At 43.4% G+C, this 25,179-nt stretch overlaps 1 protein-coding gene across 3 annotated transcripts in view; it reads right to left on the minus strand.

Annotated features, from left to right (window-relative positions):
* PITX2 (paired like homeodomain 2) overlaps positions 1-25,179 on the minus strand; it is a 274,777-nt gene that overhangs the window by 232,854 nt on the left and 16,744 nt on the right. For 2 of the 3 annotated variants that reach the window (XM_082389201.1, XM_082389202.1), the window contains one exon: positions 21,917-23,182. In XM_082389201.1, coding sequence (XP_082245327.1) covers positions 22,619-23,182 — 564 coding nt within the window. In that variant the 3' untranslated portion in view covers positions 21,917-22,618. Of the gene's footprint in view, positions 1-19,802; positions 23,183-25,179 lie in introns of those variants that run through there. The other variant, XR_014243676.1, reaches the window with a different exon arrangement.

The following is a 25,179-nucleotide window of genomic DNA, read 5'->3' on the forward strand; positions in this document are numbered from 1 at the left end:
ATAGGGAATTCCCTTGCAGTCCAGGGGTTAGGATTCCGCGCTTCCACTGCAGGGGTCACGGGTTCGATCCCTGGTCAGGGAATTAAGATACCGCATGACGCGTGGCACAGCCAAAAAAAAAAAAAACAAAGGAGTAAAAAAAATAAAATAATTATATGAGGTTAGCTTCCATTACAGGAAATAAATGCATAGCTATAAAAAATTATATTCCATGTTCAAAGACATTCAACGTTTTAGTTAGTTTATATTATAATGTCCTTAACACTAAACCTTAATAGGTTAACAATGCCTTTCGAATTAAAAAGCCTGCAGCAGCCTTTCTAAGAAGGGAAATAAATACATTAATTTTTCAGTATTTTAAATATTTAACATTGTCACATATAAGTAGCCATCCAATATGAAAAGTGGGTACTCCTATCATTATCAGAAATATACTTTCTTATACATTTTCTAGATTCTAAACCCAGACCAATCCAGTTTTTAAAGAAACTGCATTTAATTGCAATATATGTTGAAAATGAGTGTTCTCCATTCTTCTTAATAATTAAGATTACCTCATGTACCACCACAAAAACAAATTTATACCTATTTGGAAAGCCTTGGCCCTTTGCTTTTTGTGTATTTGCAGTTTAAAAATGTTAATCCCAGTGGATCCCAGGGACTGGTGAAGGCTCATAGGCTAGAAACATTTTGTAAGAAGTGAAAAAAGCAGACATTCCCCCTCAGTTATAAAGCAAAGAACTTAAGAACTTTGAACTACAATCTAAAAATCTTGGCATATTAACTAAGAGTTTGAAAGGCAAGTATCCATGTTCAAATGTTGATATATTTATGAATACTTTGCCTTATATATTTTTCTACTTAATCTATACTGGTAATATAAAATAAAAATAATGATGATGGAAAAATAGCTTGGGAGGCTTAGCCTCGAGGATCAATGATAAGAAAAGATGTTGAACATGAGCTTTTTCTAAGACAGCAACCTAAGAATGGGCTTTTACATTCCCTGGGAAGAGCTCAGGACACTGAGCCTGTGTAACATCAAAAAAAAAATGTTTACTTTAGGCTTAAGGTTGGCATTTTAATATGCATTATTCAATGAACATACGATCACTGTCTTAATAAATTTGAGAAATGAAACTTTTTTAAAAAAGTGTTTCACAATTATCAGAATCTTCCTCTTCAAAGCACAGTAGATAACAAATCAGTGTTTGCATAACATTCATATATGTTCTACATAAATATTAATCCCAATTTATAAATGGTAAAACTGAGAAAAGATTCCTTAATAACTTCAGAGACAATTGGAAATGAGTATAGTTTTGTTTACCACATTTCTGTTTAAAGAACTATTATTACATTAGACAAAATTATCTAATAAAGTGTTGCAGGCATATTGTCGTTTGTATAATTGTAAATATTTTCCCAGCAGTAATTCCTAAGATATTTTTTAAGGATGAAGACATCAACTCATCTTCTGTGTATTTTTTTGTTTTGTTTTAGTTGACTTACAACATTATATTAGTTTCAGGTGTACAACATAGCAATTCAATATTTTTACAGATTATACTCCATTTAAAGTTATTATAAAATATTGGATATATTCCCTGTGCTGTACAATATATGCTTGTAGCTTATTTACTTTTTACATAGTAGTTTGTGCCTCCTGTGTAGTTTTTATTTTTATCACTCCAGAAAAAATAATATAGCTCTTAGGAAACCCCCAAATTGTGAGGATTACATTAAGAATTTAGAATCCTCAGATCTTTTCCGAACTCTGTCATCAACAATTATATGACTTTGCTTAGTTGATTGAAAGCTTAACACTTACAAATATGGCACATAATGGATCCTCTAGATGTTCCTCAAACAGTAGATAATGAAATGACTCCCAGTGGAGAAAATGATTTATGCTTACCTTCTTTGTACTTTGTGATATGCAAGTTGACCTTAAATCTTATAAATCAGTCTAATCCACAATGTTCTGCTTTAAAATGAGGCCAAAACTGAATCTGAATCTTAGCTTCAGAAAATACATCTATCCCAGAGAACTTTTTTTTTTAATCTTCAGAACAAATTAGGATGATGGAGGTATCTTCCTTCTGTAGTTGTCTCTCTGCTTTGTTTCTAGATGCTCATGTAATTGGGAAAACACTAATTACATTCCATGGATCTGCAAAATGTCCACTGTGTCACCTGTGATGAAACTTCTACAAGACTTTGGAAGTTTGTGGAAGGGAGTTCCTATAAATCTGCTATTTATTGTAGGCAGCTGAATAAATGTATCTTAGATCAGCTCGGAAAGCAGCCTTAAAGACATTTTGCAAAGTTCATCCAACATCCTAATCCAGTATTTTTCTGTACTACATTTTTTATAGGTGATAATCTAGCCTGTGTTTCAACTCTTCCTATGAAGAAATTATTCTTTTGTTAGAGAATTGGAAGCATCAAAAAATGCTTCTCTGTGTTAGTTAAAATCTACTGTTCTATAACTTTTAGCCTTTTGTTCTCTTTCTCCCCTTTTAACATAGGATATGCAAGATATATCTATGACATGTTTCTTGTGCTCATGCTTTAAACACATGTACAGGTGCCATGTCACCTCTAAGTTTACTCAAAGGGTCACCAGCTGTTCTTAAGCACAAATCACTAGTTGTTTTCACGTACTCTTCATGTTATATTTTGTTCTCTTCACTATCCTGATAGTCCTTTAGTGCTCTCAATGTGTTTGCCAATGTCTTTCAAAGTATATGACTCAAACTATATACGATATCTTAAATTGATATAAGTCTAGAAGTGAACTATTACCATAGCTGATATGGAACCTTTGTTCAATTGATGCAGTTGAAAAACACAAAATATTTTTAAGCAGTCATTTCAACTATTACCTCATAAGATTGTAGTTCATTGTTTTAGTTATCTGTTGTTTCATAAAGATTACCCCAAAATTTACTGGCTGAAAACAACAATGAACGGTCATTATCTTTCACAATTTCTGTGACTCAGGAATTTGAGAGCAACTTAGCTGGGTAATCCTGGTTTAGTGTCTCTCGTGAGGTTACAGTTAAAATCTCAGCTAGATCTACAATCCTCTGAAAGTTTGACTGGGGCTGGAGGATCTGCTCCTAAGATGGCCCACTTATATGGCAGTCAGGTTCATGCTGGCTCAGTTCCTTACCACATGGGTCTGTCCTTAGGGCTGCTTGAGTGATCTTATGAAATGACATGATTTCTGACTTCCCCCAGAGTGAGTGATCCAAGAGAGAGCAAGGCAGAAGCCACAATAATCTTTATGTCCTAGTCTTGGCAGCCACATATTGTCATTTCCATACTATACTATTGGTTACACAAGTCAGCCCTATCCAGTGTGGGAAGGGAGGGACTACACAGGGGCATGAATATCAGGAAGCAAGAATTATTTGGGGGCCATGTTGGAGGCTGACCCTGGAGTCCATCCTCTATCCCTCATCCCACAGGTAAATTGTACTCACACCTTCTCAAGGCCACCAAAAGTTTCATCCTGTTACAGCATCATCTCAAAGTCTAGAATCTTGTCATCTCAACCAGGCCCAGGTGTGGATGAAGCTTTCTGGGTACAGTTCCTTGAGCATAGCTCCTTGAGAACAGCTCTTTGATCTGAAGACCTGTGATTAAAGAGGTAAGATATCTGTCCACCCACCGCCAACGTCCCCCGACACCTGACATACAATGATGGAGGAGGAATAGGGTAACCATTATACATGTTCCTGTTCAAAGGGCAAAAAGCAAGAGGAATATAGGAGTCACTGGTCCATAGTGATTCTGTAGTCCAGCTAGAAAAATATTGGAGGTTCTTTCATTAGAACTTATTCCTACTGCCTCTTGGGAATGATTTTCCATGAATCTTGGCTCTGACCTTTAAGCTCTTGGTTTCTGCCTTCTGAGTTAACTTATTTTTCCATGAAAGGTAGCCTACGTTTGAAGCTGTGTAATTTTCTCAGTCTGGTTCCTGCCTATACGTCCAAAGGCTCTTTTCCTTTTGTTCTATCTCTGTTCTTTTCAGTCCAAGCTGCTGATGTTTCTAACAATTAAGTATTTTTTAAAAATTTGCGGGTCTCCTGTGAATCTTACTGGGGTTTACTCCATCATACAAAAGCCACACCTACAAATCTGTTTGAGATAATCCCTTATCTACTCAGGGTTTCTGCTGAGATTACTGATAGACAGTACCCTAAAGCTTCCTAGAAGCCCTAATGCCTGACGTACTAGCTCTTATGAGTCATAATCTTAGATCTTTCTAAGATCTTAGCAAAGGATTTTACAATCATATCCTCGGCTTCATTTTTATGCTATGATTGCCTGACAGTGCCTGGATTTGATCTTTGCTCAGAAGCCATTTCTTTGTTTTTGCATTGTTTCCCATCTTGAGAGGCTGGAAATTTTCAAGACTAAGTCTTGGCTTTTTTTTTAGTTTAACAATCCGTCCTTTAGCTTATCTTCCCCCTCTCTCCTTTGACCATAAACAGCAAGAAGAAATCAAACAGCACCTTTAACACTCTGACTGAAAATCCCTTAACTAGATCATCTATTTTATTAGATTCATTTTCCAGTTCCCACATCACTGCAGGTGATATCGTTGCTCAACCTTTTGCCACTGAATTAAAAATATCCTCATTCGTCCAGTTTCCTATAACATTTTCCTCACTAGCAGCCTCCTCAAAGGCCATCAGGTTTATAATAACAGTCTGTTCAAGATATTTTCAACTTCCACTAATACTTTCTTCAACATTCTCTTAGTTTCTGCTACTGCCTAATTCCAGTGCCTCTCCCTCATTTTTAGGATTTGTTATGCAGCAACCCACTTCCAAATATATTATCTATTAATATGTAGCAAATTACTGCAAAAGTTAGTGGCTGAAAGCAACAGTATCTCAGTTTAATATCTCAGTTTCCGTGCGTCAGGAATTTGGGAGCAGCTTAGCTAAGTGGTCCTAGTTCAAGGTCTATCATGAGGTTGGATTCAAGAGAGTGGCTGAGGTTGTAGCCATCTGAAAGTTTGACTGGCGCTGTAGGTTCTGCTTCAGAGATGCTCCGTCACGTGGCTGGAAGTTCATACTGGGTGTTGGCAGACAGCCTCAGTTCCTCACCACATAGATTTCTTCGTAAGGCTGCCTGAGTGTCCTCATGACATGGCAGCTACTTCTCCCCCAGAGAAAGTGATCCAAAAGAAAGCACAGCCTTGGAAGCCACACATCATCATTTCCACAAATCCTATTAGCTACATAGGTTAACCTTATTCATTGTGAAAGGGGATTGCAAGATGTGAATTATAGGAGCCTGGAATAATTGGGGTCATCATGAAGGCTGGCTACTGTATCCACTAAAATCCCTGATAACTTAGTTTTAAGGAGTTTCTGTAAGCCAACTTCATCACTTTGGTTACTTATTGATTTTTTTAAATGTAAAAATTACCCATATCTATCATTGAATTCCAATTGTAGTTTCAATTCTGTATTTCAACCTATTCAGATCTTTTTGAAAAAAGGTGGACAATCTAATAACATTTAGGGACCTTTTGTTGTCGAAGCCTAAATCCATATCAGACTATCTAATGGTGTGGATTTTTTGAAACAGTTGACGAATAAATGAAAAGTTTTTGGCAAGCTTTTGGCTGCCTTATAAATCACAATAGGTTGCCAGCAACTTGAAATCTCAGTAAAATCAGTCTTGGTTGAATGTGTCAGTTGGGGAATTTTGTACCAGGAAAATCTGGACTTCCTGCTGGTGAGATTCCAAAACTGTATTTCTCCCTATCTGCCTTGCCATGATTCCTTTTCTTGTTCACCCAACTTAAGAAATTATTCTTCAAATGAATATCATTTCCACATTTCTGCTAATGGCATCATCATTCAGTCAGAATAACTGAAGTTTATGACTCAGACACTTGAAGTTTTTCTGAATTTGTCCTTTTTCTAAACCCTCTCATTCAATGTAGTTTTTGGCTGCCTTTGTCAGCTCTATCTCCTCTTTTGTCTCTATCATACCCCAGTTTAAACCATCTAGTTTACTTCTTGTTGCAGTCTGGTTACACATCCTTGCCACATCAACTTACTAAAGTACAGCATCTCTCCATTCATTATACTGCACAGAAACCTCACTCCCGTCTGCTCAGTGCCTGCACAGTGAACTCCAAACTTCTTAGTCTAGCTTTCAATGATTGCCACATTCTAGCCACAGTTTAGTTTCCCAGCTTTATCTTCCACTACTTCCCCAGGTTGCATTATTCTTGGTTCACCAAACTCATCCCACAGCTACTATTAAGTCTTTATCGTGCTTTTTCCTCTGCCTGAAATGCTCTCCCTCCACTTCTATTAAAACCCTGCTCATCTTCAAAGTCAAAATCAAAAGGAATCTCAAACATGATGTCTTAATCTTCCCAACCAGAAGTATGCTCACTCTTTCTGAAAGTCCAAGATACTTTGTACCACCCCTAAGGTACTTACTGAATTCTAACTTAGGTTTCAGTTATATGCTTACGTGATTTATCTCTTCTTGTTTATCTTAAACTTTCTACCTACATAGGTTGTATCATTCTATGTGTAGTAGTTAACACATCTGCATTACTTAGAGGTGGTTGTTTCTGAGTTGGAACCATCATGGAATGAGTTGAGTAAGTATTATAAAATGGTTTGGGTCAATGAGTAGAAACAACATTATAGTGTGGTTAAGAGAAAAACCTTTGGAGGTCAAACAATCCCAGGTTTAAATTCAGTTTTACTAGTTTCTAGTTAGGTGATTTTAGGCAAATTAATCTCTTGGCACCTCAGTTTCCTCATCTGTAAAATGGGATAGCAGTGCCTATTTCATAGATTTGTTATCATAATTAAATGACGTGTTGGGCATAGAACACTTATCTTAATAAATGATTATTAGCTTCCTATCCTCTATTGTTTCTAGAACAGTCTTACAACAGTGTTCAATAACTTTTTATTAAAAAATTTAGAAAACAAAACATTATGAATTTTATGTTAAATATATATGTGTATGTTTAACAATTAAGAAAAACATTAGAAGGGTATAGAATACAGGGTAAAAAATGGAAAAGCAATATAAGGAATCAAGAAATTACATTGTTTTAAAAAGTGAGCAAGAAGGAGTTTAATTTTTGACACAGACTTATAGTCTTAACTCTACAGAATATGCTGGGAATTCCTTACACTTTTCCAAGGGAAAAATCTAATTACCCATTTTTAATTATAACAGTTCACATCTTAAATTACATATAAAAATGTTTAAACACTTTAGCTTATGGGAGGCCCAGTCAGCCTCCGGAATCTCAGCCACTGGGGAATTTCTGTGCTGGACCACCCACTGTGAAAGTGAAAAGTTGGTACCTTTGCTAGTGTAGAAATTTCTTCAGAAGAAAGCTCTAAGCTGTCATAACCATTTTCCCCCAGGAGGACTGAGGGGGGAAAAACACATGAGAAATTACTGGACAAACACTACTTGTCCATGTTTCAAAGTATAATCGAAGTTGGAATTAATGCCTTTAACACCGCAGCTCTCCCAAACTTAAGTCTGTTTATATAGATTTGGGCTGACTTGTTTCAGTCCACTTCTTTGGAGGACACAAACTTACATGAATAAAGCTAGAATTTCAAGGCAAGTCACGCTATTTAGTTATCGTTTAATTTGGATTTTTTGTTCATTTTTTATAGTCTTTTTCAAGATGTCTTTAGAAACAAGCCATTCAAATAGTAATACTGAAATAGCATTTGCATTTGCAATCTTCTTTCAAGTTTCTTGGGATAACCTTTTATTATGAAAGCAAAAGAGACACCCAAATGGTGATTAAACCTGGAGAAGGTATAGAAAGGTGCACAGAATGAGTCTTTGCTCATAACTTTCCCATTTCATAAAGACTAATATTTAACATCTTTTGTATTAAAGGTGTTATCTCATCTATAATTAGGAACAGTCTGAAAATCTAGGTTCTTAGACTAATGCAGAACAGATGTTTGTGAAAGTGCCTGAAATATAATAGACCTTCAATAAATATTATTGTGTTGGCAAAAAAGCTGGACAGGGGTGTGTGTGTGTGTGTGTGTGTGTGTGTGTTTATGTACACAACTCTCCTTCTTCACCCCCTGAATACTTCCTGAGCAGTGTTAGCAGAAGGCCACTAGAAGATGAGATTTTCTACTTACACTGGAGCCCCTGAGGACCCCGAAAGGCTATCTCAAATCACGGATCCAAAAGCACTCTCTTCTGCTCTCCTCAGGGGAGAAGACTTCATGGGGGTCGTGGAGAGGACACTATTGAAGCAAGAACTCCTTGGGTTGCAAGTAACAGAAACCAAATCTGAGCTACCATGGGTGAAACAAGAAATATACTGACCTGAGCAGCAAAATCTCAGGAAGGGCATGGATCTAGCTGGACCTCCAGGATCACAGGAACAGGGGCACAGCTAGACTTTCTCCAGCCAGCTCTCATTTGTGCTTTTCTGAGTCAGCTTTCGGTCTTATTAGACACTGCAACCTTCTGCCCTGGAGAACCTGGATTTTGACATCTCAAAGGACTATTTCTCGTCTTTAAATCTCATTTGAAAATTCTCAGGGAAGGACAAAAGATACCAGCCTTAGATCATATGCCTCTTCTTATGAACAGAATGACCAGTTCTATAATCAGCAGCCTGACTAGAACAACAGAGTTTGAGTAAAGAGAAGAGCAGTTCCTCCAAAAGGAAGACAGTTCTGTTTCCAGAAGAAGGAGTGAGATGCTGGACAGACAAAAATATTATTCTTAAAATTATACATTTAAAAATCAGAATTACATTTACTAAATATGAAATTAAAATATTTTTCAGTTGCTTATTATTTTCTCTAAAAGTATTTTTCTGCCTCTTAGTATTTATCTCATATTTCTTCTGTCTCAAATGTTTTTCTTACACAGCATCATTAAGTCCTACCCTTGCCTTCCTTCAAATCTGTACTTAAGATTCACTTCCTTGGACTTCTGATAAAATGTGGAAAATTGAATATATTTGTTTATCTTTATTTTCCCCCAAATGCAATTAAAATGGCAGCAAGAAAGGAAAAAAAGAATAAACCCCTAAGTGCAAAGAAGTGGAAAGACTATAACAGATGAAAAGTGACAAAAACTTTCGGAAGATGAGAGGTAGGTATAGTGTGTCTTAGTTATCTATTGCAATGTAACAAATTACTCCAAAACTTAGCATCTTAAAACAATAAATATTTATTATCTCACACAGTTTTGACGGTCAGGAATCTGGAAGCAGCTTAGGTTGCGGTCAGTTGTTGGCCAGGGCTGCAGACATTTGAAGAGCTAAAGAATCTGCTTCCAAGCTCACACACATGGCTGTGGAAAGGAGGCTTCAGTGCCTCACCATAAAGCTGCTGGTGAAATACTAACTACAGTGGGGAAAGGTGTAATAATACAATAGAGAATCTAACAGACACCACCTTAATCAAGTGATCAATATAATGTCACCAAATACTGTCTAAGTGGACATTGTGTGCCTAAGAACACAGCATCACTTCTATGATATTCCTGAATATCATAGGATATACACAATCTGAATCTAATTATATGAAAATATCACACACACCGAACAAATTGAAACATTCTTCAAAATAACTGGCCTATAATCTTCAAGTGTTAAATTCATGGAATTGTGTTATGTGCTTTGATATGGCTATGGGAGCACACAGGAGCGGCACCTTGACCTAATTCAATGCCAAGATGTAGGAAGGCCTTTTCCAGAGTAAGGATGTCTAGGCTGTGATTTAGAGTCAGCCTCGAAAAGGCACAATGGGAGTGAAGCAGGTTGTAATGTACAAGACCAAGGAAAAACCACTTGATCATATGCCAACTGATGTCTCTGTGTGTGTGTATCCTTTCTTTAATATCAGCAAGAGTGCTCCTTTTCCCATCATATCTAACATGTCACATTTCAAAATATCTTAAGAGGTTGTGTCTATTGCCTTAGTCTAAGAAATGTGCCTTGAAATGCATGTGAAAAGTGAAGAACAATTTTACCTTTGATTGGCTTAGTCACTATAATCATTTTTTCAAACACTATTCATCTCAAAAACTAAGCAAGATTATTCTCATAGCACTTTTCATATATTTCCTTAATATATGTGCTTTTTTAAAGTTTTTTTTTGATGTGGACCATTTTTTAAATAACTTTATGTCTATATCTTTTCTTGAGATTTATTTATTATTTATTTATTTATTTTTGGCTGCGTTGGGTCTTAGTTGCGGCATGTGGGCTTCTCTTTAGTTGTGGCGTGTGGATTTTCTCTTCTCTAGTTGTGGCGCAGGTTCCAGAGCGCGTGAGTTCTGTAGTTTGTGGCACACAGGCTCTCTCGTTGAGGCACGCGAGCTCAGTAGTTGTGGCACGCGGGCTTAGTTGCCCCACCACGTGTGGGATCTTAGTTTCCTGATCAGGGATGGAACCCGCGTCCCCTGCATTATAAGGCGGATTCTTTACCACTGGACCACCAGGGAAGTCCCCTGATGTGGACCATTTTTAAAGTCTTTATTGAATTTGTTACAGTATTGCTTCTGTTTCATGTTTTGTTTTGTTTTGGCCCAGAGGCGTCTAGGATCTTAGCTCCCCGACCAGAGATCAAACCTGCATCCCCTGCATTGGGAGGCGAAACCTTAACCACTGAACCGCCAGGGAAGTCCCTATATGTGCCTTTTATGAATGGCATTTTCTAATCACATCAACAGAAAGTGATACCGAAGACTAAATTATTTCACAGTGGCAGTTTGCTTAGTAGTTGGGAGAACAAGCCTCTTGTCAGATTGTGCCTAGTTTGAGTCCTATTCTATGCTCACCTCTGCCACTCTTTAAACAGGTAGCCTGAGGCTAGTTACTTCTAAGCATAAGTTTTCTCATCCGTCAAATAAGGAAGTAATAGTACCTACTTTGTAGGGTTGTTGTGAGAACTGATTGAGGTAACATATGAAAATCACTTAGCTCGCTGACTCATAGAAAGTACTCAACAAATCAAATCTTCTGTATCACTCTATAGTCACATTTAGAAAAGGTTATATATAAAGTAAGATCAAAATATAATGGTAAAAATATATGTAGAGTGCTATCAAAATAACATTGCCCCACTGTTTTATGAGTGTGTAGATAATTTTTTAAAATGATGGTTATAGTGCCTTAGCCAATCAAAGATATTTGTCTACTCTGTCACATTTTGTAAGTTCCCAGGCATCCTCCCCCTTGATTCTGTGAATCCCCAGTCATCTAACCCTCCCTCGAGTGCCTCCTAAGAAACAGCCAGGCCAGAGCTAGTGATTCTTCAGTAGAAACTGGGGTCTTTGAGAGCTCTATGGGCACTGCAAAACCCACTTCACTGTAACTCCCTACCATCCCAATCCCTACATTTACTTGTTTGTTCATATATGTATTTGTTTGTTTGTTCATTTATTTAGCTGGATAAGGCAAAACATTGTTTTTTCTGGTATAATAAGAATTATTAAGTGCTTCATAGGTGTCTCATCAAAAGTAAAGCCACTCTCCCATTGGTGTAGTGATATGTGTTTATTGTTTATGGTAGCCGCTAGAAAGTGGGAGTGGATGGGATAAGTGATCTCAAGAATATTTTGCCACCAGCAAATTAATAAAAAATATTTGAAGCTTACTGGGCAACAATTAGCAGAGATAAAAATAACTATGGTTTGTTTAACTTATGACTTTAATTAACGTCTAATTGGGTTAACAATTTTTTGTTGTTTTTCGGTTGACCAACATTCTTAACTTCTCAAGTTTCTTTGTCTTTAACTATAAAAGTGAAAAAACAACTTAGTCCAAGTATATTTTGATGCACTGCATTTTACTGTATATTGTGAATAGTGAAACTGTTAAAAGTGTAAAATAATTGTGAGAGTTGGAGATCATAATCTCTTAACTAGTAAAATGATCCTAGGTTTTGACATTGTAAGCTGGAAAAATTCTGTCTTCTATGTGTCTTGACACCCCCTCCACACACACACACACAAATCTCCTCTCTGTCTCCCTTACCACACACATGCCCAAAGCTATATACATTTTAAATCTTTATTTTAATAAAGATATATTAAGAAACATTAAAATATATACAGTATTGTATGAACCCTGATGAAAAATGATGAATGATATGATTCATCATCATAAAAATGCTGACATAAAGGTAATAGTAGTGATGATTAAAAAGAGATGAAATTTCTTCTGTAGAATCCTTTTACATGTCTGATTTGTTGAGAAAAGATTAGAAATTAATTAGAATTAATCTGAGATTTAATTTATGCCAATTCAATATATTTTAATGTCTTTGAACTTTGATTTTTGTGAACAACGTTTTCATTACACTGTTTGATCCACTGGCATTTATTGAACATCTGCTATTTACCAAGTATTATGCCACGCTCCCACAAAAAGCTTAAAAGAAAATGACCCCCCAAATCTTAACTCATGTTTAAACATCCCACGTGGTAATTAACAAAGGCATAATATAGACAAAAGGTAGTTTTCTGCAATGGAATATTACTCAGCCATAGAAAGAATGAAATAATGCCATTTGCAGTAACATGGTTGGACCTAGAGATTATCATACTAAGTGAAGTAAGCCAGACAGAGAAAGACAAATATCATACGATATCACTTAAATGCGGAATCTAAAAAAAAAAAAAAAAAGATACAAATGAACTTATTTACAAAGCAGAAATAGCCCGCAGACTTAGAAAATCAACTTATGGTTACCAAAGAGAAAAGGGGGGTGGATAAATTAGGAGTTCGGGATTAACATATACACACGACAATGAAAAAAAAAAAAAAAAGATAGTTTTCAGGTGTGGGAACAATGAGTGCCCAGAAATGAAATTTAAAAAGTAAAAAGGAAGAGAGATGTGAGATTCAGACTTACCTCCAACAGACATGTTGGAAGACATAAGAAAGGAAAGGACACAGAGGAGGGTGGAAATGGGGTCACCCTTCTAGGAGGAAGAAGTCTTTCCATCAAGTTCTAATCTGAACGTTACAGAATGCCAATAATGGTGTTTCCCAACCATGAAAGGAAGAAAAGCCACCACAAGATACTGCTAAGATAATAACAATAGGATATAACACAAGAAAAATAACTACTTTTATATGGAAAGATTCAGAAAGGAACTCACATTAGCACATAAACTCTACACAGGACTATATCTTGCTCTCCTGGAACACATAATTTGGACAATGTGTGCAAATCCAGGGGTGGTAGTTTCAGGCAGAGGAGGAGCTTCCAAAGTGAGAATAGTAAACTGAACTGAGATTTACCACTTTGGCAGTCCCAATGCTAAGGGTAACGCTGCCTGGGATGAAAGGAGTGTGCTCACTGACCCTTCCGGGATACCCAGAATGCAATGGGGCTTTTCAAAAGAACGGTGCACAGTCCGTCTGTTGCTATGAAAAGATAGATTTCTGTATTGCATGCTTTACCTATTGGCCCTGACACCTTTATTGTTCATATAAGCACTCCATATTTATGAATACAAATGGTTTACAGGTAGACTCTTGATTGGATAAAACAACATTTCCTATCTGGAAGAGTAAACACTACAAACAATCTGAAGCCTTAATTCAAAAGAGAGGACAAGCAGAGGATAATCCAGGAGCAGCTAGAATTCTGAGGAGAGGCTCCTGAGATGGGAGAAGGGCAAAAAGGAGGACATGAAGAAGGCAGGAAATAAAGGGAAGATAAAGGAAAGGGATGTGGAGAGGTACTGAAATTTCTCCCAGCCATGAAGCTGTATTGATAGCTCTTCCTACTCCCCGGTTCTCTGACAAGGCATTGTGTGCGAATGCAAGGTCCAGCAGAGACCCGGGGTTGCCAGGCTACTCCAGCTACTATGGCCTCATCCTCTCTCCACCTCCACTGTGGCACCCCATCCAGATTCCTTTCTTGTCAAACTTGTTTCCAATCACCCAAGCCCTGTAGTCTATGACCTCTTGGTCAAACTGTCTGTTACCCAGGACACAAATAGATTGAGGGTGTCAGATAACATGGTAATTTGGTGGGGGAGAAGACAGTTTGAGTGAGCACCGCAAGACCCTGTATAATACCCCTTTCCCCGAACACACACACCTTTAAAAGTAGATGCCCTTTATCCACCCATGTTTCTCGGTGTCTCTAAGTCACTGGAGGGCAACTGACTGTGATTCATACCTTTTAAAATTTATTTGTTTTGATGTGTTCACTCTCTCTGGGGAGCTAACTGGCAGAACATTTGAGTCAATCCTCCTTTTCTTGGGGAAGAGGGGTAACACAAAGCTGGGTGATGACAAACGGGCTGTATTGCTCTATGGGAATCACAGAATTTTGTGTGCACTGAAGTTAGAGCAGTGACACTACATGAAGCAATGGATATCCTGTAAACACACGTTAAATTCAAAGCCATTTCTTCTGGAACTGATTAATGTCCAACTAATACTCAGACATGGTACTCACCATGTGCTTGATACCTTCTGATTCTCTGAAGAACTTTGTTCTCCAATGTCTCAGTTGCCACCCTCCCCCTGTCCCCTGAAACTCTCAGGATCGCTGTGCACACACTGAAGGAGAAGCAGTGGCCTTTGAGGAAGCTAAGACATGACCATGAGGGTAATGGAATGATGCAGAGTTCACCCCAGACATCCACGCTACCATGGCCACTTTATTACACACCTAATACAAAGATTTGGGTGAATGCTCTCAGTAAAAATTATGCTGCTTCAATGAACAGATCAGAGGTAGGGTTGTGGGGTGAGGTGGAGGTTACCTGTTCAAAAATATTTACCCAGAGGTTATTATGGGTCAAGCACTCTAGTTTGAGTAAAGCAGCTATTTTGCATAGAAGTAAACAAATCTTCTTAAGAGGTAGAAGAATTGTTCTGCGTGTTGGCTGGCAATTCCTGAAAGCTCTTGTAACATCACATCTTTCTCGGGTTTGCACCCACTTTATCTCTTTCCTTGAATGCGGGAGAGGGAAAGAGGGAGGAGAGAGAGAGAGAGGGAGAGGGGTGCGTAAAGGGAATCACCTTCCTCTTCAGGAATTCGCTAATGTTTCCAGGTGAGGCCACAAGAACTCAGGAGATGCACTACTTCTCCAGCTCTGTTATCTTTTCATAAGTTCTGTACAGTTGACTGGGCAGCTGGGTCTAGCACATAAGTCAGGGCTGAAGTACCACTGTAACTTTCTATTATTTATGTTTAAAGAAACAAATAGGTCTGAGTTAGGAAAGAAGCAGAGTCCGGGCGAGGGCGGGTCGGGGTGGGACCTGAACCAGGGCTTTCAGCCCGACCTCCGGCCAGGGCTTGCGCGCGGTCTCAGCCTCGGGACCAGGCCCGCGCCCTTTGCGCCGCCCACCGCTCGCCTCCACTCCCTGCCGGCACCCGCTCCACTCCCTGCCCACCCAGACGTACCTCCCAGGCTCTACCTGGAGCGCCAGGGCTGGCAGCCGACCCGGGAGTCGACCGCTCAGCCTGGGTTCTCGACACTGTGGGCTGCGTCTCCTCCTGGAACTGCAGCTGCTCCCACTAACCTTTGGAAGAGGGAAAAAGCTGTTCCAGACCTTTCTGTGCACCTCAAGTGTGAGAGGAAAGGGCACTCGCCTGTGTTAGAAGACCTAAACTTAGGCTACTTAAATAGAAAGGCTGGTCCGAGAACCCCGAACCCTCCCGCCCCCACTGGACCTCAGCCGCCGGCAGCGGTCCTTGGGAAGTGGCCGCCAGAAGGGTCGGTGCATCGGGCCGGGGACATGGCTGGGGCAGCTCTAGGCGCAGAGCTCGCTATAGGTCCGCTCTCCCAGGATCGGATAGATGATTCATTTTTATATGTAACGTTTTACCCCACTCTATAGCTCTGGCTGGTTAATGTTCAACCCCGGGGCTTCGAGAGGCAGCTCGAGGGAAGCAGGCAGGGACGACCCGTGCAGGGTATATGGCCGCTCGGGAGTGAAGGCGCAGAAGCCCGAGAGAGGGTGAGGGCGATGTGGCGGCGGGCTCCTCCGGCCTGGGCCTCCCTAGGCCGACTCCGAGAGGGCAGAGAAGCGGGCGGATCCGCGGCCCGGGCCCAGCGCGCGTCCCTGGAGGCGCAGCCGGGAGGCCGCGCCCTGGCCAGGCCCCGACCGCCCACGACGCCGACGCCCAGGCCCGTAGCGGCGCGTGCAGGGGCGGCGGGCGCGCGGGCGCGAGGACCGGCGCTTCGGCCCAGCGGGCTCGGAGGGCGGGCTGCGGAGTCCCGGCCGCCGTGATCCGACGCTCGCCTGGGTCGGCAGGCTGCGGACGCCGCGGGAGGAGGGAGGTGGGCGCGTGGCGGCAGCTGCAGATTCGATTCCTGCTTTGTTGTCCGGAGGGACGTGCAAACACCAGCCCGGGGACCCGACAGGAGTCCCTGGAGTTCCGTAGGTTGCCCTCGGGGCCGCTGCTTCTCCGGGTGTCTCTGAAAATACCGTCAGGGTCATGCGAGGCAGCATGTCTTGCCACCGCCCTTCTCCCACGTCGCCGGCCAAAAATTGAACATTAAGATAAAGCAGCTGTTGTGGTCAATAGAAAGCGGTAGGACACGGTCGTGCCCAAGCCACAGTGCGGGTGGCCAGTGAGGCCCAAGGCGATGCCGCCCTCGGGGGCACGTTCACGTGGAGCGGCGGCACCGCGGGTCCTCCTAAGGGCTGGGCCGCGTGGCCCCGCGGAATCCAGGGGTCCAGAAGGCCCCGGTCCGCAGTCCAGGCTGCCATCCCCTGGCTCTGGGCAGTTGACAGACCGGCGGGGCTGCACGGGGGGAAGAAGGCTCCGGACTGGGGAAGGGAGTTTCGTGCCGGGAGCTGCAGCCCAGAATTTGCAGGAGGCTTCCCACCCCCCCGCCCCCGCCCGCCTCCGTCAGAAAAACTGACAAACAAGACCCTGCCTCCTCCGATAAGAGTGGCTCCTACGATTTCACGGATTTTAGGCGGGGGTGGAGGCGTTGAGGTTAGGAGAGCCCTGTGAATGAACATCGCCGGAGGCCCAGGGTCCGCAGAAGAAGGGTTTTATTTTACTTTCTTTTATTTAATATTATCTTATTTTCTAACAAAGTGACCTGTCGTTTGTGTCGCCTTGGGCTCTGCAGGCAAATCCCCTTCTGTGGCGCTGGGGACAGCCTGAAGGGTCTCTGCCTCTGCCCACAGCAGCGCTCCCGCCCTCCCGTGCCCACACACAGCGGGGTGAATCCGTCAGACTCGCGGTCCATTCCACACAGGCGGCCGCGTAAAGTGACACTGGAAAAGGCCCTGCCAGTTCATCCGAGAGGACCAAGAAGGATGCCACCAAGCTTCAACTAGGTGCAGTAACCCCGCCCAGAGAAGCAGAGTTGAGGGGGCTGCTGACACTCGCAGAACGGGGGAAAGCACCCAAGAACTGGGTTGCCACCGGTCGGGGTTCCATATGCTCCTCCACTGACTTCTCGGGGACAGCGGAAACGGCTCTAGGTCTCATCTCCCCGAAGGCACTAGGATAAAGGTTCCTGCCCAGGACTGCGTGCCGGGGGTGGGGGGGGGGGTCTGGGAATGGCGGGGGGCGGGGTGAGTAGGGTGGTCCCGCGCTGCTGTAAACTGGTGGCCGAGTCAGAAAGACTTTACTGCTTCTGGACGGAGGAAGCATTGGGAGAGGGACTCGGAGCTCTAAGGAAACCACACCACGCCTTAGTCCTGGTACAACAGGTCACAGCATCAGGGGATCATTTTCTAAGTTTACAGAAGACAAGCAAGCAAGTCAATAAACAAAAACCCCACTTTGGAGTGGATAAAGAAAACAGAAGAGGGAAAAGATAGGGGGAGAAAAAGACAGGGAAACAAGGGGTGGGGCGAACACCCTAAACATTTTTGCAGGAAAAACAGAATAGGAGAACTGGCTCTGGAAAGATCCATCAAAGTCAGGGGATGCAGACACACCCCCTGCTCAGGGAGGGCCCAGTGAGTCTGAACTTCTCTTAGCCCTTTTGAGAGAATTAAAAAAATGCAGTCCTCCACACAACCCCCTGAAAGTAAACACTTTTACCATATATTCATTAAATGTTAAAAAATATTTTTCTTTTAGAAGTAGATGGTTCTTTTAGTCATTCTTTGGCTGAGTAACTTTGGTTTCCAATATCTCCTGTTTTCTACAACTGCCACTGAACCATTAACAACTCATTGTTACAACAGGAGTAGCAATGATTTTTAAAGGTAATTAAGTAGAATTAAATACATCTTTAATGGGATATTTTATTTCTTGCAGGCCTTCTGTAATCTTCAAACAAAATCTAAAATCAACATTTACATAAAATGCATAAAATAGCACAGAAGTGAATGGGCTTATGCATCCCACACACAATAAATTCTGTTTTCAATCTTTTCAGATAGAAAGTCAACAATGAGAAGGCCTCCTTTTGGGGGGTGGGGTGGGGCCGGTGATAAATAAACTTTTAAGATCGAAGTAAAAACCTGAAAAAGTAAATTAGTAATGTGTCTAAAATCGGGTTGCTACTTAACCCATTAAAAAAAAATCTCATCTTCAATGATCATTTTCTCAAGTTCAGTTAAAATGCAACTGTCAGATTAGGGAGGCTGGGAGAAGAAGGATAGTTTTAAAAATTTCCTTCTGAAAATCTGCTATAAGAAATTTCTCCCGTTTACTTCCAGACCTCTCTTTCCTCAGACAGCCACGTTTCTGGCTTCCCCACGTGCTTAGATTAACTGCAGCTTGCAAAGGGGTTTGATAAGACAATCAATCGGGACTCTATATTCATAAAGGCCTCTGATCTGATTACACCTTTTATTTTTCTCATTCCTCTCTCAAAAATTTAAGTCGGCGAGCCTGGAACTCCAAGCGTTGCAGCGCCTGTGAGAGGCCGGAGGCTGCGGAGCCCTGGCGACGGCGGCGAGGGCGCCCGTGGATTAGGATGTGGATTGCAGGACAGACCTTTGTTTGGTCACATTCTCAACGGGGCTTGGGGGGAGGGTAGGGTCGTCCTCCTTCGAGATCGCGCCAGATTTTTATAGACTCGCCTTAAAAGAACTCGCCGCTCTTCATAGGGTTAATTTATGGGGCTTTCGAGGAATATTGGGACTTTTAAGACGCTCTTTATTTTTTTCCCATTAGTATTTTTTGGTTACACTCCTAAAGGGACTCCCGGGTTTCAGCACCTCGCAGGAAGAGGGTGGGAGTGGGAGAAAGAACGGGGCCAGGAGGAGAAGGGGAGGATTTGCCCCCTAATCAAACCGCCTACAGGGCCCAGGCTGCCCAACATATTTTTAAAAATTAAATTTCTAACCATGTTGTGGGCGGTAAAACTCAGATTTAGGAACTGGGAGGAAATTGAGACAAACGAGGGCTATATCTACCTTTCCCCAGGTTTCCACCCGTTTGAATTCAGTATTAGGGGAAGGAAGAGTTTGGGGCCTTAAGAATTTTAAGTTTAAAAAACGAGGACAGATTGGAGAAAGGATTAGAGTAACAGGTGAGGGGGGCGGGGAGGAAAAGCCCTTGGACCGCGTATTGTCTGCGCGGGGTTCCAGCCCCCGCCCCGCGCCACCACCCCCCACCCCCAGTCTCTGGGGCACAGAGGTGGGCGGCGAGGGCTCAAGGCCTGGGATGCCTGGGCTCCCGGGGGCCCGACCTCCCGCTCGCCATCTTTGATCCCAAGCGGAGAAGGTTGGTGTTCATGCTATAGATTGCCTTAAAGGTTCCTTTAAGCACTTTAATACACAACTAGCTCAGAAATCATTAAGAGACCTAGAGAAGGAGAAAAAAACACCTCACACTCACCGGTAATAAGTGTTGACATGCAGCAAAAATCGATTGAGTGGAACCGAGGTGGTGGCAGTAGCGATGGCTGGAGGGGAGACCCGCGTGGGAGCGGGAGGGGCGAGGGGACCCACTCCATCGGCTCGGGAACTAGGCTTTTCTCACTTGAAGGGAAAAGGAGGTGCGGAAAGGGGCCGAAGGGCCAGCGAGGATGGGTGTGGGAAGGGGAGGTGAGGAGGGTAATTCTCCCTTCTGGAAGTCCTGGGAAAGAGCTGAGGTGGGAGAAAGGGCCTCTCATCAGCCCCGAGTCTCCGCCCACAGCCAGCACCACTCAAGTCGGGGAAGTGACAACTCTTCCCAAACCTCGACTTCCATTTTTGTTTCCTGCAGATTGATTGATTTCCTTGAAATTGAGTTCTGTTTCAGCAAGCAAACTAGGCCGAGATCCACCTCCTGCACCCAGCGCTCCCAACTCGTTCTTGGGCCTGCAGACGCAAATCCTCCCAGCAGGTCTCGTTAGCGCTTCCAGGCCCCCATCCCCAAATCCCCTCTCCCATTCCCCTCCCTCGCCGCCCCTCCCCCCAAGCCCGGCCGAGGCTCTGGGAGGCCCGGACTGAAGAGCCCCGCGGCTCCAGAAGCCAAAGTCCGCCCGTGGGGACCGTTTTCCTCTCCACTGCTCTCAAGTGAACAACAAGGACGGAGGTGACCCTCGTCCAAAGGGCTTTTATCTGCCCTCCACAGCCGCGTGATCCCACCGCAGGTCCGAGGCAGAGCTTAAAAAGGAAAGAAAGAAAGTTAATGTGCATTAAGCACTGATCTTAAATAGGGGACATTATCTGCGATCTCTTTAAGTGGCAGCAGCAGTCCCATGCAGAACAAAGACTCAGTGTCTGAGCTCCAAAAGCTTATAGGTAAAGTTTCAGTCCGATAAAAGCAACTTAAGCGCAAAAACACAGGTTTTCTCGGCCCCAGAAAACTGGCGGCTACTTTTTGCTCCCGATTCCCCAGCCAGGGTGATGTTTGTCTTTGCCCACCGCGGGGGGGTGGGGGGGTGACCCGAAGAGCAAAAGACCTCAGAACTACCCCTCACCCTCACGCCCAACACACCGACCTCCCTTGCGCCACGGTGATGACTTCTTTAGGACTAAGTCGTATTTGCTACTATTTGTTACAAAATTAATTTCACATTAAAAAAAAAAAAAGCTGAAAACCACCAACAAAGGAAGAGTGGGTGCTTAACGTTCTTTTAAACCCTCACACCAAACTCATTCCCCGTTTAGATGTCGGAGGATGGGAGGGAGGGCCAGGGCTGTAACTCATCTTGATTTGCTTCATTCTCCGGCAGTTTGCAAACTATAATCCTGCATAATTTCAGGAACAAGCAGCTTTAGAATTAATGGGTCAATATTATTTAAAACAAAACACGGGGAGCATGACCTTTGCCTCAACTACATATTGCTCGACAAGACTCAGGAAACTCCACTCTAACCTCTCAACCCCTGGGCCCTTTGAGAAACTAAAGGGCTGTGGTTATTAGAAATGGTCTTTGTTTCTTTTAATGTCTCAAAAGGATTTGGAAATAGTAATGTAATATAACATGAAGAATCTCTCTACTTAAGCCTGAGAGGTAAACGTGGAGGCCTAAATATTTTGAACTGAAGGTGTTTCCCTGTAAACTTATAGACGTATTCCTCTTGAGAGGAACGTATATAAACTGTAGATGTATACATACACACATACTTCTCTAGAACAATTTACTGGATGTGCAGGTTCCCCCTTCCCCAAAGGAGTAAACTTGAGAGTCATTCCAGCTAACATACTTTCTAAATTTCTTTCTCCTTTTTTCTTTCCCTCTTATATTATTTGCTAGCAATAATGGAATCCTCTGGGTGTAAGCCAAAGAAAAATCTGGGAAACAAGACCAGACTCTGCAGCCCCCCTTTTTTTTCCTGAGAGTACCTCTTTTTTCTTTTTAGTTTCTGATGAATGACTATAATTTATTTCTACCAAATTTAAATAAGTACTGCTGCCTTGTGTATTTAACTAGGCAGGCAGAGGGAACTGGTTTTTTTAGGAAGCAGTGACTGAGAAACCCTGGCCAGGTAACAGAGGAGGGCAGAAAGAATCCAGACCAATTTGTATGCAGTATATTTTACTCCCATGAAATAAAACACATTTTTTTTCATATTTGCTGAAAAGTAAAACAATAATATTGTACGAAATGTTATACACAGGGTAGGTTGTACATAGCAGTTTCAGGAACATCATTGCATCCACCAGAGAGACTATTCTAAAACTGATATTCACACATTTTTTATAATAATAATATGTTAGAAACATACAGTGTGGCATTTAGTATATACATTCCTTTGCTCGCAAGCAAAAAATCCTAATCGCTTCTGTATAACATGCTTTATTTTAAAGCCTAACCTTTAAAAACACTGTTGTGATATTACTAACAACTGCTTTTTATAAAATTAATTTGACATTTCGATATATATACATCCTTTCAGTCATTTTAATGTTAACAACGCTAAACTTAAAAAATAACAAGCTTATAGTAATGTTAAAATGTCATATCCAGTCAAACATTTGTGTGTGTCCTTGCAACTGTTGGAAATACTTTTTAGTGAAAGATGTCAGACAATGAGGAAATTCCTTTGAAATCAAAGGAGCTCTCTTTAATTCAGTGGTTTCCCTTTTTCTCTATATCTTCTCTCTCTCTCTCTCCCTTTCTTTAGTGCCCGCGACCTTCTTCTAGCGTAATTCCCAGTCTTTCAACAAGGGCAGAGCTGCCCTATCCGGCACGGTCCTAGGATCCCGGCGCAGTGCGCGGCTCACACGGGCCGGTCCACGGCGTACTGGCAAGCACTCAGGTTGGACGCCGGATTCTGCACGCTGGCGTAGCCGAAGCTGGAGTGCTGCTTTGCTTTCAGTCTCAGGCTGGCCAGGCTCGAGTTACACGTGTCCCTATAAACGTACGGAGGAGTCGGCGGCGCGTAAGGACAGGCGGGCGTGGGCACCGCGGAATTCAGCGACGGGCTGCTCAGGTTGTTCAAGTTATTCAGGCTGTTGAGGCTGGAGCCCGGGACGCCGGTCACCGCTGAGGGTACCATGCTGGACGACATGCTCATGGACGAGATGGAGTTGGGTGGGGAGAACATGCTCTGGGATGACAGGGGGTTGACGTTCATAGAGTTGAAGAAAGGGAAGCTCTTGGTGGACAGGGAGGCCGACGTGAGGCCCTTGGCGGCCCAGTTGTTGTACGAATAGCCCGGGTACATGTCGTCGTAGGGCTGCATAAGCCCGTTGAACTGCGGCCCAAAGCCATTCTTGCACAGCTCGGCCTGCTGGTTGCGTTCCCGCTTTCTCCATTTGGCCCGGCGATTTTTGAACCAAACCTGGGGGTGGAGGGCAAGGGAGCAAACAGATGCCACAGATCGGATTAGTAAAACCTAGATCCGGGAAAGCACCAGCGACCACCCCCGCTCCAACACACACCCGCGCACCCTTCCCGCCACAGTTCCTCCCCCCCCTGCCACTGCCCCGCGCCCCAAGCTGCCAGAGCCCCGTCCCAACGCAGGGGGCCAGGCCGGTTCAGGCCTGCGAGCCCGGGCTCTGAGTTGCGCCACAAACCCCAGCACACCGCCTGGCGGCCTGCGAGTGGCTTATTCACTAACCCACGTCCTCCTCAGGGTCCAAAAACACTTACTGCAAAATAAACTCAGAGCAGCGGGCTTTCCGCCCAACCCTTCCCCGGCCACCTTGCAAACTTGCTTGCATTCCAAAGCCACAGACTCAGTGATGAGGACAAGGGGCTGGGAGGCCCGCTCTCTCTCCCACAGCTCCTCCTCCCCTCTCGAATCTCCACCGCCGCCCCCTACTCCACGGAACGTGAGCCCTCAACAGGCGCCAGGCCACGACCCCCTTCCTCGCCTAGCAAAATAACCAAATAAAAAGTAAAAGACCACCTCCCCGACAGTTCATTAAACTCCGCGAGCTTGGCGTGTAAATCTCCGGGAACCCGGGACGAGTCGCTTTGCAGCCTTCCCCTCCCTTCGCTGCGCTCCTTCACACCCTCCGACCACCCCAGGCCAGACCCGCGCGCCCGGCGCTGCTCCGGCCGGGCCCGGCCTAGTCGCTGGGCTTTGCGGGCGGCCGCCCGGCCCCGCCAGCCCCTACCCGTGTCCGGTGGCCCAGACGCAACCCCATTCTCAATCCACATCGGGTCCGCCCGTCGCCCCAGACGGCGGCTATTGTGTATTGGAGCGAGGCCTGACTCGAGATTTCCGAGCTGACACCGATGATGTTTCACATTACACATCTCAGCCAGGCCCAGCCACCTAATCTGCTTTTTTTTTTTTTTCCCCTCCTTTTTCCCTTTCATTCTCGATTTCCTTTTTATCCCCCTTCCTCTTTGTACCCGACAGCTATAAAAAGGACGCCTCACTGCCCACTCGGCTGGACAAGCAGCGGGCCTGGAAGGGGGTAGTCCCAGGCGGCCAGAGCGCAGCGCTGCGGCGGCAGGGGCTTGGAAGGGACTGCTGAAAAGTCGGAGGGGGTGGGGGAGGGTTTTCTGAAGGATTCCGGAGACCCCATAGATTGTGTTTTCATTTTAATTACTTGCCATTTCTACCCTGGGCCGTCTAAACTTTGCCCAGGCGAGAAGAGTACGTGAGAGGCCCGATCCCCAGATGCGCGTGAGAGCTACAAAAAACTGACCTTGTGCAAAAAAACACGCGGTCCGGGCCTGAGCCGTAGCTCTGCGCTGTTAAACTAAAACCATTTCCAACTTCAACCTGGCTCATTTATCCACTAGCACAGCCTCATTCCCTACACACATGCCACTCAGAGAGTGCCTTCAGTATCTCGGCTTTGGGAGTGCATTTTGGTCTTATTTCATCATTATTGCTATAGTGTTTTCTTCTGTTTTCTCAGCTCTAACTGGGGGCTCTTTTTCTATACAGAGCATTTTTTTTTTTTTTAAACAGCAAAGCCTCTGGCTCCTGCTATGTGTGTTTTCTGCTTCCAGAATCCTAACAAATTTGGAGTTTTCCACCGACCAGCACAAACCAGGATATTGGGTAATTTATTTAAGTTCATTTTTGCCAATCCATAAAGTACAGATTTGCTACAAAGGTAAGCCCTTTCTTTAATAAAACTATTATAATTGGGAGGAAGGGTGTGAGTAACAGTCTCCTGAGAAAAGATAAATAAACCAAACCGAAAAGTCTTTCTTCTTTTTTCTTTTCTTTCTAAGAGGACTGGCAGGGTAGCAGTTGTGTATTAAAACTGCTTCCACAGATCACAAAACCAGGGGATAGGGTGTGGAAGAGATCTGAATGGCAGAAAAACCGCAAAGACTGTGTAAGGAGGGAGAGCAGAGGAGAGAAAGGGC

Source organism: Balaenoptera borealis (genome assembly GCF_965194805.1).
Source record: "Balaenoptera borealis genome assembly, chromosome: 4".
NCBI classification, from domain to species: domain Eukaryota; kingdom Metazoa; phylum Chordata; class Mammalia; order Artiodactyla; family Balaenopteridae; genus Balaenoptera; species Balaenoptera borealis.